At 36.1% G+C, this 14,727-nt stretch overlaps 1 protein-coding gene across 3 annotated transcripts in view; it reads left to right on the forward strand.

The window, feature by feature from the left end:
* Positions 1 to 4,925: 4,925 nt before the first annotated feature.
* The window catches only part of BNC2 (basonuclin zinc finger protein 2), a 346,936-nt gene continuing 337,134 nt past the window's right edge, over positions 4,926 to 14,727 (forward strand). Inside the window, exon 1 of one of the 3 annotated variants that reach the window (XM_072404409.1) lies at positions 4,926 to 5,705. In XM_072404409.1, the coding sequence (XP_072260510.1) occupies positions 5,703 to 5,705 (3 nt within the window). In that variant the 5' untranslated portion in view covers positions 4,926 to 5,702. The remainder of the gene's footprint in view (positions 5,706 to 14,727) is intronic. The other 2 variants (XM_072404406.1, XM_072404407.1) reach the window with 2 other exon arrangements.

Here is a 14,727-nt window from a genome sequence, read left to right on the forward strand (position 1 = left end):
TGTGATTTAGGCTAAACCTAGGAACAATAGTAACTCATGTAGGGCATTTACTTTTGTATTGCGAGCCTACATTAGAATCCATGGTATTTCATGTATAAAGCTTAAAACTGCCAATAAAGAATATTTAATTCCATTTTGATGCACTTAAATTAAGGATGCATTGCAGCTATTTTTACTGACTGGCATTTAAATTATATGTAAGCTCCAAAATGACTTGTTGAAGCTTACACTAGGTCATAGACTGCTTCTATTGCCCTATCTAACAGCTCTGGGCCAGCAGAGGACTCCTAATTCTGCCACATGAGACAACAAGAATACCCCCTACTCATCTGTACGGAGAAGTATTAGGGATTTCACTTTTCTCCCAGCATCCAGGCAGGCAGCATGGGAACAAGAAAAGGTGAATATATTGTGCTGGGAGGGTGAACTGGTATAGGAGAGAATTCACAGAAGAAACAGGGTTGCAAAAGCACCATTTGTTGGCTAGTTTCATGTGTTCTAGATAAGATCTGTCTATATTGTACCATAGGAACCAAATTTTGTTGTTGATTAAAAAACAATTGTTGGATAATAAAAGTTTGAAATTATTAGGTTGGTACGGGGCAAAGTACAAACTTTTCAAGTTTATTGTACATTGATAAATGAATCCAAGTATGTTTATTGTGCACATGATCAAAATAATTGCCAACCCCCAATAGTTAACAATACTGCATATGAAAAAGATATGATGCAATGTGTCACTTGAGTTATGCCAATTTTTACACTTTATTTTCAATATAATATTTTATCCATTACTTTTTCAACCTTTTGATCGAAAGACAGCAGCGGGAAGTCTAAAATGAAATTGCATTTTCAATGGAATACAATATTTTTCTTTTATTGAAACCATTGCATTTTTTTTCTCCATGCACCTGGGTCTCGTTATATAGATTCTTTGCATGTGCAAGCACATACATATGTGTAACATAGCCAGGAAAACTTGTTTTTACTTACAAAAATAAATAAAAAGATGTATAATGACTTGGATTTCCAAAGTTCTAATGCTGAGGTCACTTGGAAATAGTCCAGGCATGAAGGCGCTTTGAGCAGTGCCACAAATGTCAAGGTGTCATACTAACACACAGAAATTATTTTAGTACCTTGTCATTTCCTCAACCATTTAATCTGCACAATTTAAGTACAGACGTATGACCCTCTGTCTCAAGCACAATTTGCAATACAAATGAAAAAAACACCAGTTTCACACTGGTAAAAAAAAAAGTGGTAAAAGGAAATTGAATTAATTATTGAAAAACTTTACGGGGTCCACTTGTTAAAGGTAAGAAGGTGCTCTGTAAAACGTATTAGGCCTTATTATCACTTTCCCTCATAAATTAAAATGCTCACAAAATATTTCATTAGAGTTTTGATTGGTTGTATATATGGACTTGCTATTAACGCCCACCGGTGGAATGTGGGGCAGAAAGACAAGGATCTACAAATGAGAACTGTGTCCAAGCATAACCCTGAATAATCTACATTTGTCTAGAATTCTGCCTGAAAAATGTGTGTCTAGCTGTATATCTGCAATAGGAGAATTTTAGTAAGAATTTATATTACTTCTGTGCTGCTGACTGTTGTTGATAAAGAATCTGACATGAAGAAGCCCTGCCTTTTTTGAGATAGCCCCCATGTAGAGACAAAGTAGTCATAAATAAGTAAAGGACCATCTGCAGGGAGACCGTATTTCTTTGTTAAATGTCCTATGATTGAAGCTTTTCCTAAATGCAATCTGCTTCTTATAAGTTTGGAAAATGAGATACACAAATTTATTGCAGATATTTTTGTGGAACTTTGGTAACCCCTCAAAATATGAAAACTTATGTTTACTGGTGATTGATTAATGCTTATATATGAAATGTTTTCCCCACTGGTCGATGCTTGTTAGACAATTGCATCATTTGTGTTGTGTGTGTATTTTTTGTTTTTGTGTTGTGATGATGTGATGATACATGTTAGAAATTTCAGATGATGTTTTTTTTAATTTATGCCCACTACAGCCTTTTATTAAACGTTTTTGTTATTTTACTTACGTTTTGAAATTGTACCCACTTTAAAGAAAATTAGAAAAATTTAATTTTGGCTGGAAAAGATGGTAAATGTTGATGTGGCTATATAAATAAAAAATATCCAACACACATACACTTTTTGAAGCATATCATAAACTGCAATTAAAGATTTATCAAAGAGTAAACCAATGAGTCATCCACATTTTGTTCATACGCTAGCTTATTATCAGCTGATTGCTACATTTTCCGAAGGCATTTTAAAAGCATTCATATGTTTTACATTGCTAGACTTGAAGAACCCTTATGATCCCCCAGTGCTTCTGGTATATGGTATGGCTAGATCGTAGCTGTGGTTTAAAGGGAATGTCTAATGTATAACTAAACTTGAGCAAAATTTTAAAGCACAACAGCTTTTTATTAATTTCCAAAGAGTCTCCTATCACTTTTCATGTTACCACCAAAAAATGTTTGTAAAATGGTTGGAAAATTAGCTTCCATAAACATCCATGCTGTCTCCCCCTCCTCCTCAATCAAGTGCCACTGTTCTTCTTTCAGCAAAACTGTCTTTGCACCTATTACCTGAGAGGCCGGCCTGTCACCTAAGTCATCCTTGTTTTGCAGTGTATTATAGATGTGGAACTATACAGGCCCTATCAGATTTTAGTTTTGTTCGACCAACTGAACATTCAAGGCGGCTGAGTGTCACTACTAGATCTGGAGCTAAAAAAGCAGGTCCAAGCAAATACCACCTGTTTTGAAATCAACATATGTAATTGATTTCTCTAATTCTATTGCACACTGTGAGCTTCTCAAGTGTGCATTATAAGCTTCAGTAAGTCAGATACAGTCCACCTAATTTCCCCTTTCCAGCATCATCTAGTCCTTACTTCCCTATTCATACTATCCCCAACTTACTACTGTTTTGCATTTGATTTCATTCATGTGAGCAATACGTAGGGCAGCCTGTGTGTAAATAGTGTCTAAGACTGCCCACTCCTCCAGAGTGACCTCCACCAATCAGGGAATTTTTTCTTTTGTATAACTCCTCCCACTAGCCTGACCACTGCTGACCACAGAGTCAGGGTGCCGTGATGTTTTTCTAAAAAAGCTATGCACGGCAATCTGCCGCCAGCAACTCCCCAGATCTGCCTGTAATGCTGTAGATGCACAGCGCCTCATTGATGATGTAATGAAAACAGAACAAGTTTATCTAAAATTTTCATTAGCATTTGATGGGGGGGGGGGTTAGATGTAGACATACCCTCAAAAAAAATGTCAAGATTTCTAGGGGATAGAAATGACATCCAAAAGCTGGTATATGTGTTGCATGACAGCTGGATGTGGCTAAGTGCAAGCTCCTGTTTAAAATGACACTTAGCATCAAGTGCCACCTAGTAATGCAGTGTAAAAATCATACATTTCTAAAAATAAAACACATTACTATTTAACGCTTTTTTCTGCTTATTTTTATTTCTGTTTTTTTTTTTAACAATTGTTATTTTTTATTTATTTTTTAGCTTAGCCTGTATTTTTTTCATTGTGGCATAAAAAACTGACAAAAATTAGTCCATGCTTCCTTTCTGAACATTGCAGCTTAATACTTTCAAAAGGGTATCTGTTTTAATCTGGTTGAACAATGGCTTTAAATATAAAATGTTATCAATATGTTATCTTTAATCTTTCATTATGTTTGGAAGTAAAAATAATTTAATTTTATTCATGGAAAATATGAAATATTGTATGTTCAGGAGCTTTCAACAAGTCCAGAGCAAGTACTGGGCTTTTTTCTAAAACAACCCAGTACACCTAAAGCATGGAAACACCCTGTATTAAGTAATCATGTATTGAAGATTTTGTACACGGATAACAATAACCACAGCATTTATCAATTTATAAAGATATATATTTTTTGTATAATCATAAATATTATTAATAATATATTAATAATATTTATAGAGCAATTCTCAGCAGCAAGTGAAATCAGTCACAGAGCTAATAATGCTATCCAGCAAACACTGAAACTAGGCAGAAATCAGAAAGTTCATAAACTTTATCTGTTCGCCTTACTTAAAAATTCTGACATCACACATATGGTCAGAGAGAGCAAAGTTTCTGAAATATGTGTCATGTAATTTTCGCTCTCTTGTATCAACAATGATATTGAAAATTCCAAAGATGGTTTAAATTTGGCTATTAAAATCTCCCTAGCATTGTCTTTTTTTTAACAAGGGGATTTCTATATGTGTGAGACACCCTCAGTAGGACTTATTTAGAACACTTCTGTATCACTAGCAGGGGTTCTTAGATAACCAGATTACTGAAAAGTTAAGTCAGATGCATCTCAAGGGTTCATGCTCAGTTTTGACTTGCATTCTAGACATGGTTTTATGTTATTTGTTATGGTGTTTTATTGCCTGTAAGACAGAAAATGCATGGATTAGAAAGTAGCAATATGCAATATACCTTCCTTGTGTTGTTTCCTGCTGCAGTGATGATTCAGATTTTTTGCTGATGTTTGCACATGGTAAGCCCCCGCATTAGATCATTATTTTCAGTAGTTATAATTGCTTTTATCTGCGTCTAGTGTCAGTTTTTGGGTGTGTGCTTTAATGTTTATGTGTGTCCTGCAAATACATGTGCTTAGGGTGTATATGTTATGAGATTGTGATGCAAGCTGCTCTGTATTTTCTTGTGTCTCCAGGGCAGGGTTAGTTGGGTTGGCTCAATGTCACACACAGATGTGACTCTTTACCCTGCAAACTTACACCGTGACGGCCGAGGAGGAGGAAAGAAAATGCAAAAAAAAAAAACAAATTCTTCCAAACCCACACTCACACACAGACACGGGAGCTAAGCAGAAGCCGCAGACGAACAACTAGTCTTAGGGCAAACTTTCTGAGAGTAGCCAAGTTTTCAGGTCTAACATTTCTCTCTTTGTACTGTCTTATTTCCCCCCCACCCTCTTGTGTATGGAGCAATGTCTGGACTAGCTGTGCTGATAAGGAAGACACAACTGCAAGGGCAGGCTCAGCAAACTTTCTGTCTGTCTGTGCAGCATAAAGACAGACTGAAGACATCAGGATTTTACTGCTGTCAGTAGCCTCTTCTGTATCCCCCTCCCCTTGCCTTTGAATCTGTAACAACCAAAATTAGTCAGATATCCACAAACTCTTCCATTGAATCAGAAAAGCAGATAATATCTGAGTGTCACACAGCATAAGCAAATTTCCCCTGTAATATCATGAAAATATGTAACACTGCTCCTAATCTTTCCAAGTCACTTTAGGTAGAGTAAATACAGAGTGAGTGAGAGGGGATCGCAGTGCTTCCCTCCCATCCTCAACTTCATACTCCCCTCTCTCTCTCCTTCACTCTCTGCCCTCATGCAGTTGGATGTCTTCAGCCTTTCCTGAACTTTGTATTTTTTTGGCAGAGGGAGAACCCTGCCTTTATGACCAATATACTTGGCTTAGGGCTATCTGTTCAATGAAAAGAATATCTGAAGATTAGTGACAAGTTTGCCTGGGAAGAAAAAAAAAGGACCTCAAAGTTTACTGACAGGACAAAAGTTGGGATAGACACTGACAAACTCTTCAGCTACCAGGGAGAAACCAAATACAGGAGTTCTGTGGAATTGAAAAGGAGCATGCAGTCATGGTAAGTTACATTTATTTAGAGTGATAAATATATATATATATATATATATATATATATATATATATATATCAGCACCAAAGTTATTCACAACTGCAGTAAATGTATTAAAGTAAGATATATACATTTCATACAAATTCTGAATAACAGTGATTCACAAGCACACATACCACAGCACAGAGTTATATGACTTTTTAATGCTAACTGTATATTGATTTCGTCTACATTATGGTAAAGAGCTAGCTCAAATTAAGAATTTTTAAATAATTACAGTTGACTGTCATTAGTTTTTAAACAACCTGTAAATATGTATTTGGTATCTAATATATACAACTTGTGCATTTATTTGTAAATAGTGTTATAGATAAGGACTGGTAGTGTTTGCTGTGATGGGCTGCAGATTTTGTTTCTTGCTAGTTTCTTATATAAGCCGGCAAGTGGCAGCACATTTTAGGAAGTGAAGTTACTGTAACTACCATTTCTGGCTTACTTCTGTGTTTATCACTTGCAGTTTGCTGAAATCCCTTTACTGCTGCCCAGTGATTATCACAGCTAGTGTTTAGCTTGTGTTTGGTGCCCTGTGTACATAATCAGCCCCCTTCTTTATCCTTACTTTTACTTGTAAACTGCAGCATATGACTAGGATGGAGGATGGGCACTGTTCTCACCTCTGCTGAGTACCAAAGGCCAGATATGGAGGATTTGGATTTTTTTTTGTTGTGAGTGTCTCTGTTCTCTTCTTAATGTGACATGTCTTGTTCCAGTGATCAAAGGCCCTGGAGGAGTGTGGGAGATAGGCTTGTCAAAAAATGCAAGCAACAAAACATAGGGAGAGAGAGAAGGAACTGGGAACTGCCCAAGCACAGTGGTGGTAGAAATGCTGATAGAAATTAAAGTGGGGTTTAAAGCAGCATGAAATTTATGATAGTTTAAGTTTAAATCCTGCACTTGTTGATAATATGTATACTAAAATAATAAACTGAAACAGCGGGGTACGGGACAGATAATAAGTCAAAGCTTAAACTCAAAAACCTGGTAATATTCTGAAATAATAAAAAGTCAGAGGGTTTTTACTTGCTCACAGAACACTTGATAATTTTTACACTAATATTATTTATAATATAAGTGCACAGTGGTTGTTTTGCAGATTCATAACTGCAAAGCATTTGTGAATTTGTAAACAGGGTGCATCTGCTGGAACTTGTTAAGAATATAAGTCTGTGTATGTGTGTGTTAAAATTGCGTTTGAACTTTACTTCATTCCAATTGTTAATTCAGTATCCTGACATTTTTTTTCAATTTCGTTGGTGTGCACATTTACGTTGAAAAGCTGAATAAGCACACTGTATTCTAATTACACATTTGCATTTGGGGTTCATATTGTGACTATAATAATAACATCTTACTTACTAAAACTGCCTAAAACTAACGGATGACCTATTCACAGTTCAGCAGTGTAGGGGTGAGAACTACAGCATGCCAAAAAATTGCCTGTAAAAATGCTATAGTTATAAAACTTATCCATGTCACTGAGAACACAAACTGTGACACGTTCCACTAGGAGCAGTTGTAGCTACAGCGCTGGCTAGTGTTTTTCAGAGTTTACATAGCTCAGCAAGTCTGTTATGCCAGGGCCCATTCTTTATTTAGTTAAGGAATGTTATATCAGAGATGGATGTTTAATTTAACCAGAAAACATTAGCCAGGGCAGCAGTTATGTCCACTGCAAGGGGAATAGAAAAAAACCTGCAATATAATGAAACTGTATTTAGGCTCAGGAAATTTTTGTTTTATATTTTTATATATTTATATGAGGAATCTATATATATATATACAATATATAAATCATATATATATAAATCAAATATATAAATCATACTGGTAGGTTATTTGACTGTAGTGTGTTTGATAGGGCAATAGATCGTAAGCCCCTTGGGGAACATTGACAGATATGAATCAATCTATGTGTCCTGTCTGCTCTACCCTGTACAAAAATAAAAATACATTTTGGACTAAAAGAAATTAAAGACCAACTAAACAGATCATCATTTTATTTTTCATAATTTTAACTGAAAAGTCCATGTGCTTCAAGAATATTTTAAGAAGCTATTTATTCAATGTTCAATTCAATGTTTGCAATACACCTAAAACATCCTTTTAAGAGCCTGTTTTGGAGGTTAGATTTTTTTTCTACTCTGTTCTTTACATAACATTCTGTACTAATCCTGCCTGCTGTCAGAGATGTTTCATGGGTTGTGCAATTGCTGTAGTGAAGAATGCCAATTTGCATTCCAGGAGTGTCATTTGATTACTTTTATCTGCTTTGCTCCAAGTCCATCCCAGACCTCTCATTTCATCTTTCCATGTCACGAGTCAATGCTGTGTCCTCTTTTCAAGAAGAAAAAAAAATGCCTGCTTAAGACGAGAGAAAAAAGTACTTTCATGTTGCAGCATCAGTCCCTCTTTAAGTTGTCAGCAGCAGGGTTATGATTCACTTGGGCCTAGGGAGATGGAACAGAGGAGGGTTATGCAGTTCAATAAGCCTATGGACAGGTACAATATAACATCCCCAGAGAGACTGCTTAATGAAGACCAGGTCTGCAGAGTTCCCCACATTCTGACCTGGTGATGTCCCTGCAGTTTTCTTATTTGATCTTGCCTAGTGAATGGTGAATTGATCTTTTTTTCCCTTCCTCAATTTTTTTTTCACTTCCAACTCAGCCCTCAAGGGACACAAATGACCAGACTGACTTGGGATCTGTTTATAAGGAAGATAATGTTGACATACAGTATGAATTGCGTGCCTATTTGCTGAAGCATGCCCATATAAATTAATCTTTTACAGCTTTGCGATAAAGCATCAAAGTAAGGGTTAAGCGTGCATTTTATGTCGGTCGTTCTGAGGTGTGCGCTCTTTTACAGTCACTGTTTTATCAACAATGAAGCTTTTGTGAAGATGAGGTGACGTGTTAAGTGCCAGCTGCATGCTCTGTCTTGTACTGTATTATGGATCACATATTTGGAAGTGTGCTTTTAAATAAGCAAAAAAAAAAAAAAAAGATTCAAAGATAGAGGCATTAGTTTGGGCGATGGGACAAAAAGCTCTGTATTTTTTTAGGATGGCCTCTGTGAATCCATTATGTTCTCTGCCATACTGTGATTAAATCTTTGTAACTTTCTCATGTTATATAACTTTGGAAAAAAAATGATTTTATTTATTTTTTCACATTGAAAAATATATATATTTTTTTTACTCACTCTTGACACAAAGGCAATCCCAGTGTACAAATGGTTTGTCCCACCATCCTAACATACCTATGAAATGTCTAGTCTGTGGGAATGGCCTGAAGTACGAAAAATTTAAGTTAGATTTTTCTTTCAAATAACAATTTTATTACAGCTGTTGTTTTTTGTGTTGGATTGAACATAAACACTAGAATGCCAAGTTGGTAGGACCTGCTTCTATATCTTAACTGCACAGCAGATTTTATAAAACTGATTATTAATAATTATTATAAAATATTCCTTACCAATTTACAAATAAAATACAGCTTGGCCACACTCACTTAAGTACACTTTTATTTTTTTTTTGTTGCACTTATTTAAGAGGTTTGATTTTGGTCCCATTAAGATGTGCTCAGATATTAGACCTCCAATTAGCTTTCAAAATGTTGGGCAAAAAACAAAACAAAATGCATTTAGTATATCCTTCAAATAGAAGCAAACTTTCCCACGTTTTTCTTTATAAACATGTTGTAAATACAGAAACATAACTGCCAGGAATATAATGTGTATATATATTTTTCTCTTGATATAACAACAGAGTACATTTTAAAATCCATATTCCTTAATTTGGGGTGTTAGCCCTGCCTATTTCATTGCAGATAGATTACAAGGAACACCGATCTTTTCCCATCTCTTTCTCCTTCTATCTCCATAAACTCCTTGTCCACAGACAGATGAAACACATTTAACCAAACACATCCAATTGTATATTTATATTTTATTCAAAAAGGTGCTAATAAGACAAGTTCACTGTTTAGGCCTCACAGTTAAACTCTTGACACACCCCATAATATTCTTTGGCACCCTCTGTTATGTAGTAACCCACCCATTACACTTCCACTTTCACTGTTTTTTTTTATAACCTTATGATGCAATATATACCTAATGAAACAATCAAGGTCCTTAGCTGGCGCTGTTTCTGAGTGAAGAGATCCAACGCTGCAGATGCATCTGTTATTGGTTCTTTCATGCTGGCATTATTGCCTGCGGAGTTTTTTCTGGAATCAGAGAGGACCCTGCCACATGATGGCCAATAGGAAGTCTCCACATCAGACACAGCTATGGACACCCAAAGATGGACTCTTGTTTTTGTAAACAAAAAAGAGTAAAGACTTCACATTACCGCAGCTGTTGTCAAGTAAAAAAACAATTATTTTTTTTTTAATGCCAATGTGTTGTTGGAGGAGACTTGGAGGAAGTTAGTATTTGACAGGAGAATTTTACTGGTTTTCTAAGTAAAATGAAGTTAATACAATCTCAGCAATATAACAAAAGTAAACATGTTTATAAAATGTTAAAGTATGATTGCTGTTCTTTGTATACATTTAGCAGACTGGAAAGAAATGAAACATGTGGTATGTGGCCTGGCACCCCATTTGGCTAGAATCACAGCCTTTAACCATTTACTACAAGCAGTTACCAGCATTTAGTTCTGGCATTTGGGTTCTTTTTTCTTTTGTTTGCTTCCTTGCAGGTTTCTTACAGTCCAGAGATGAAAGTTGTTAGTTTTTATATCTATCTATAGATTTTTACAGTAATTAAATAATGCAAATTGTTACTTATGGTGCATTAAAAATATAACAAAAAGCAATAGATTTAAAGATTACATACCAATACTAATCAATAAGATTCCTTGTTTTATTTTCCAGTGAATAATTAATGTAACCTGATACACTATAGTCAAATTATTTTGATTGAAACCTTTATCTCTTCAAGTTTGGTGAATAAAATGCTAAGACTCAACAAAGAATGTTCCACCTATGGTGCCCAAACTTACATATCACTATATATACATGCATACACACTGGGGAAGATGTCTTTCTGAAGTTCAAATTTAATGAACTACAGTTCTTCTGATGGGTACACTTTTTAGTGACAACTGTCTAAAAACATCTTCCTTTAGAAATCTCCTCATATTGGCCCTGATTCATCATTGAAATCCGCGATCGCGGGAAGCGCGATAATACGCGCGACCAGCGATCGCGGATTACCGCGGTCCGGGGCTCGAGTGCGCGCGTACACTCGCGTCCTGAATCTGTCGGCCGGATTCCTGCCATGCGAAAAACCTGTCGGATAAGCGCGGCTTCGTGCGCGAGCTTTTTCGGTTGTTGAATAGCGCGATCGCGCACGATTCCGGATCGCTAATACGACTGCGCGATCGATAATACGATTTGGCTTGATGAATCAGGGTCATTGTGTCCTGAGATAGAACGTAAAGCCCTGATCACATGCTAGATTTCTGTTGCTGGAAACAAAATTTTGTGGTAGTTTTCAGTGACAGAACAAATAGGCACTGTACACACAGCTATGTTCCATTTTATAAAGATTGGGAGGAGGACAAGCAAGCTGCACCCCTTTGCGCTGTCCTCTATAGGAACGTACAGCTATCCTCCCCGATCGGTCATTTATTGATCTACCAAGATGGACTGATGATGTCAGGGGGCCACTGTACACATGCTATAATTTCGCCATGTTAGGGGACCCCTGGTGGTAACATAAGCGACCCTTATGATATTATGCTAGAGGTAACATGCTGGAGTAGGCAGATTTTAGCATGTTGATGTGAACTCTGTAGTGGTGGTAACATGGTGTGGGGTAAGATGGCTGAATTACTATCATTGTAATATTTGTTGTATATACAATGAATGTATATTCATTCTGAATATGACTGTACTTTACCTATAAAAAAATGCATATTTAAATTGCTGTAGGTTTTTTTTATTATTTTACTGCACTTGCTCAATACAAAGTTTTTTCTTTTCCCAAAAACGTACACGGTACATGTCTAAAGAGTTAAAAGTATGCAGTTTAGCTGCAGATTATGCTGAAAACAGATTTCTGTTTTCCATTTCAAGGACAGTCTAGCTAATGGACAAGGTTTTTCTTTTTTTCTTTTGTGAAAATGTATGAATTAATTTTGCACAGACAGCAAATAATAATGCTGTCATATTTTAAAAACTCAAATGCGAACATTTATGTTTTTTACTCATAAGAGTTTTAGGAACCACAAGTTAGAGGATTGCTTCTGAATAATAAATTACATTCTCTTCTCAATATTGCTTGCATTTAAGTGCAAATGAAACATTAAGGATCGTACTTCACAGTGCAAATGGCCTATATTAACCATTCTTCTAAACAAGTATATTGGAGAAGACATGATTTTCACTAAAATGCTGTTCTGCAGAGCACAGTACATAATAGTATGCCATATTAATTGCATTTTAAATGTATTCATGTTTTAGTGCAGTGTTTCCTGAAGTTTAGCCAGTGGTGTCCCACCACAATAGCCTTGGCCACCTATACAAACACACCAAATTTTTTTTCATTAAAATTCAACAAATGTTAATTGCAGGAAAAAAATAGACTTTTAGTGAATAGCAGCGAAACAGATGAAAGATAAGACACAAGGGTCAAAAAGCGGTGCGCGGAACAGGAAACATTTACGTACTGTACAAACATGGGAATATTAGCAGTGTGCCCTTAAATTCAAGAATTTAAATATAATTTAAACTTATAGGAGTAAACTATTGTAAAACAGGGCTCTTGTGGCAAAATGGAAAAAAAAAAAAGTTCTGTCAATATAAGAAGTGGCAAATGGCAAGTATGCAGACAAGGGCAATTGTGACAATTCGTGGACAAGAAAAAAATACAGTAACATTTAGCCAGTCATCATACTCTGCCTCTGTTTTACCGTGTTTCCCCTATTTTAAGACATCCCCATTAAATAAGCTATCCCCCGATTTTTGAAAAAATAATTAAAATAAGACACTCACCCGTGAATAAGACACCCCCCGATATTTGATCCTGTGTGTGTCTCCCTGATGCTGGCTGCAGCACGTGTCTGCTCCTGGCTGCAGTGCAGAGTGAAACTGAAAGTAACAAGCTGGCATTCTGCACCAGGAAGCAAGCTGCTGATCCCTGCACTTAATTACCGGTAAGTGATCAGAAGGGGACAATCAATGGCATAGAGTGATCAGAAGGGGAATATGAACGGCACATGAGTGATCAGAAGGGGACAATCAATGGAACATGAGTGATCATGAGTGACTTTCAACAATAAATGTGTACTGTAGTCTTCTTCATGGAAAAATAAGACATCCCCTGAAAAAAAGACCTAGGGCATATTTTGGCATTTCAAAAAATATAACACAGTGCCTTATAATCGGGGAAACAGGGTAGGTACATTTTGTGCAATGTCCCAGCATGTTTAGAGTTATCACCAGGCCTCTCTACCTTAGTATGCTACTATTAGGTCCCCTTACCCACCTCACATGTTACTACCAGCATATACAGGGAAACCACAAGGAAGTTACCACCAGGGCCCCTTCCAACATGTTACCACAAGGCCCCTCAGTATGTTATCACAAAGACCTCCCTTCCCAGTATGTTATCACCAGGCCTTCCCCCAGCATGTTACTATCAGACTTCCCCCAGGTATGTTACCACCAGCTCCCCTCCAAAACATGTTACCACAAGTACATTACTATCAGGGTCCCCCACTGCATGTCACCATCTGCATGTTATACTGACCAGGGGTCTCTGCCAGCATTTTTTTTTTACCAGGACCCCCCCCCCCTTATCATGTTATGCCATGAAACAGCAGTAAAAAATAAAGTTGAGCTGTAAGAAGCATTGGTAATTAAAACTAAACATATAATAAAAATGGTGAACAGGTAAGGGTCCTTCCTACCTCACGTTCCCAAATGGGACTGTCATTGGCATATGCCATCTTTAGGTAGCAAGTGAAGGTCATGTACATGACATTTGCTAAATTTTTTTTCGTATTAAAAGATAAAAAATGTGTTACTGGTTCTATATAGAAGATTCAACAGCTTCTCAAATTAAACATCATCTTGTTTTTATTTAAATTAAGTTATTACTTCTCTTTTTACTGGGGAAATTCCCCCTCACTTTCCAGCACGATAGTGAAATAGAACAAATACTGACGGCAAAAAGTACTTGGCAGGTGTCTACACCCAAAACTCTGCAATTAAATTGTTTTATTGTTATCTGCATCTACATTGGGAAAATTTCCTTTTTATAATAGTTTTCTATCTAATACCCAAATGTAATCTGATACTCAAAGTATGCCAACATGTACAATCCCTTCATTATTTAAGGGTTCAATACCCACTACTCATGTGACCCATAACCCTATGATTTCTGGCAGCCAGAAAACAAAGGAAATACATACCAGGAAAAAGTACAAATGATGTTAGGAAAAATATTAATGTTAAAAAAAAAACTGCTCTACACTGGTCTATAGATGACTAAATTATCATCCATAGGCTTTGAATGTGGAATTATTAGTAAATAATTATCCGTAATGTCTGTTACAAGTGTCTTTAAACTGTCCTGTGTTTTTTTGGACTTTTTTCTCTACATGTACTTAACTATTCCCCAAAGTGTATTTATTTTCTTTTGTTTTTATCAATTGTGATTTCTTTATTTATGAAGCAAAACATACTTCTACCACACTTGTTCAGTGCTCTTTCCACTAAACCTACTTCCAGTGCATATTTTTAATAATTACTGTGAATAGTTAACCAAAGCAGATAATTTGTGATAAGTGACTAATAAAACAAAAATATGAATGAATGCAACATTCGAAATTTAGCTCAGGTGCTCCCTATTTTTTTTAATTTTATCGCTGCTGAGATGTTTCTGCACCTTGATTTAACTGTGGTGATTTAAATTAATTGGACATGATTTGGAAAGGCTTACACGTCTCTATATAAGA

The sequence above is a fragment of the Pyxicephalus adspersus genome, chromosome 3, assembly GCF_032062135.1.
Source record: "Pyxicephalus adspersus chromosome 3, UCB_Pads_2.0, whole genome shotgun sequence".
NCBI lineage: Eukaryota > Metazoa > Chordata > Amphibia > Anura > Pyxicephalidae > Pyxicephalus > Pyxicephalus adspersus.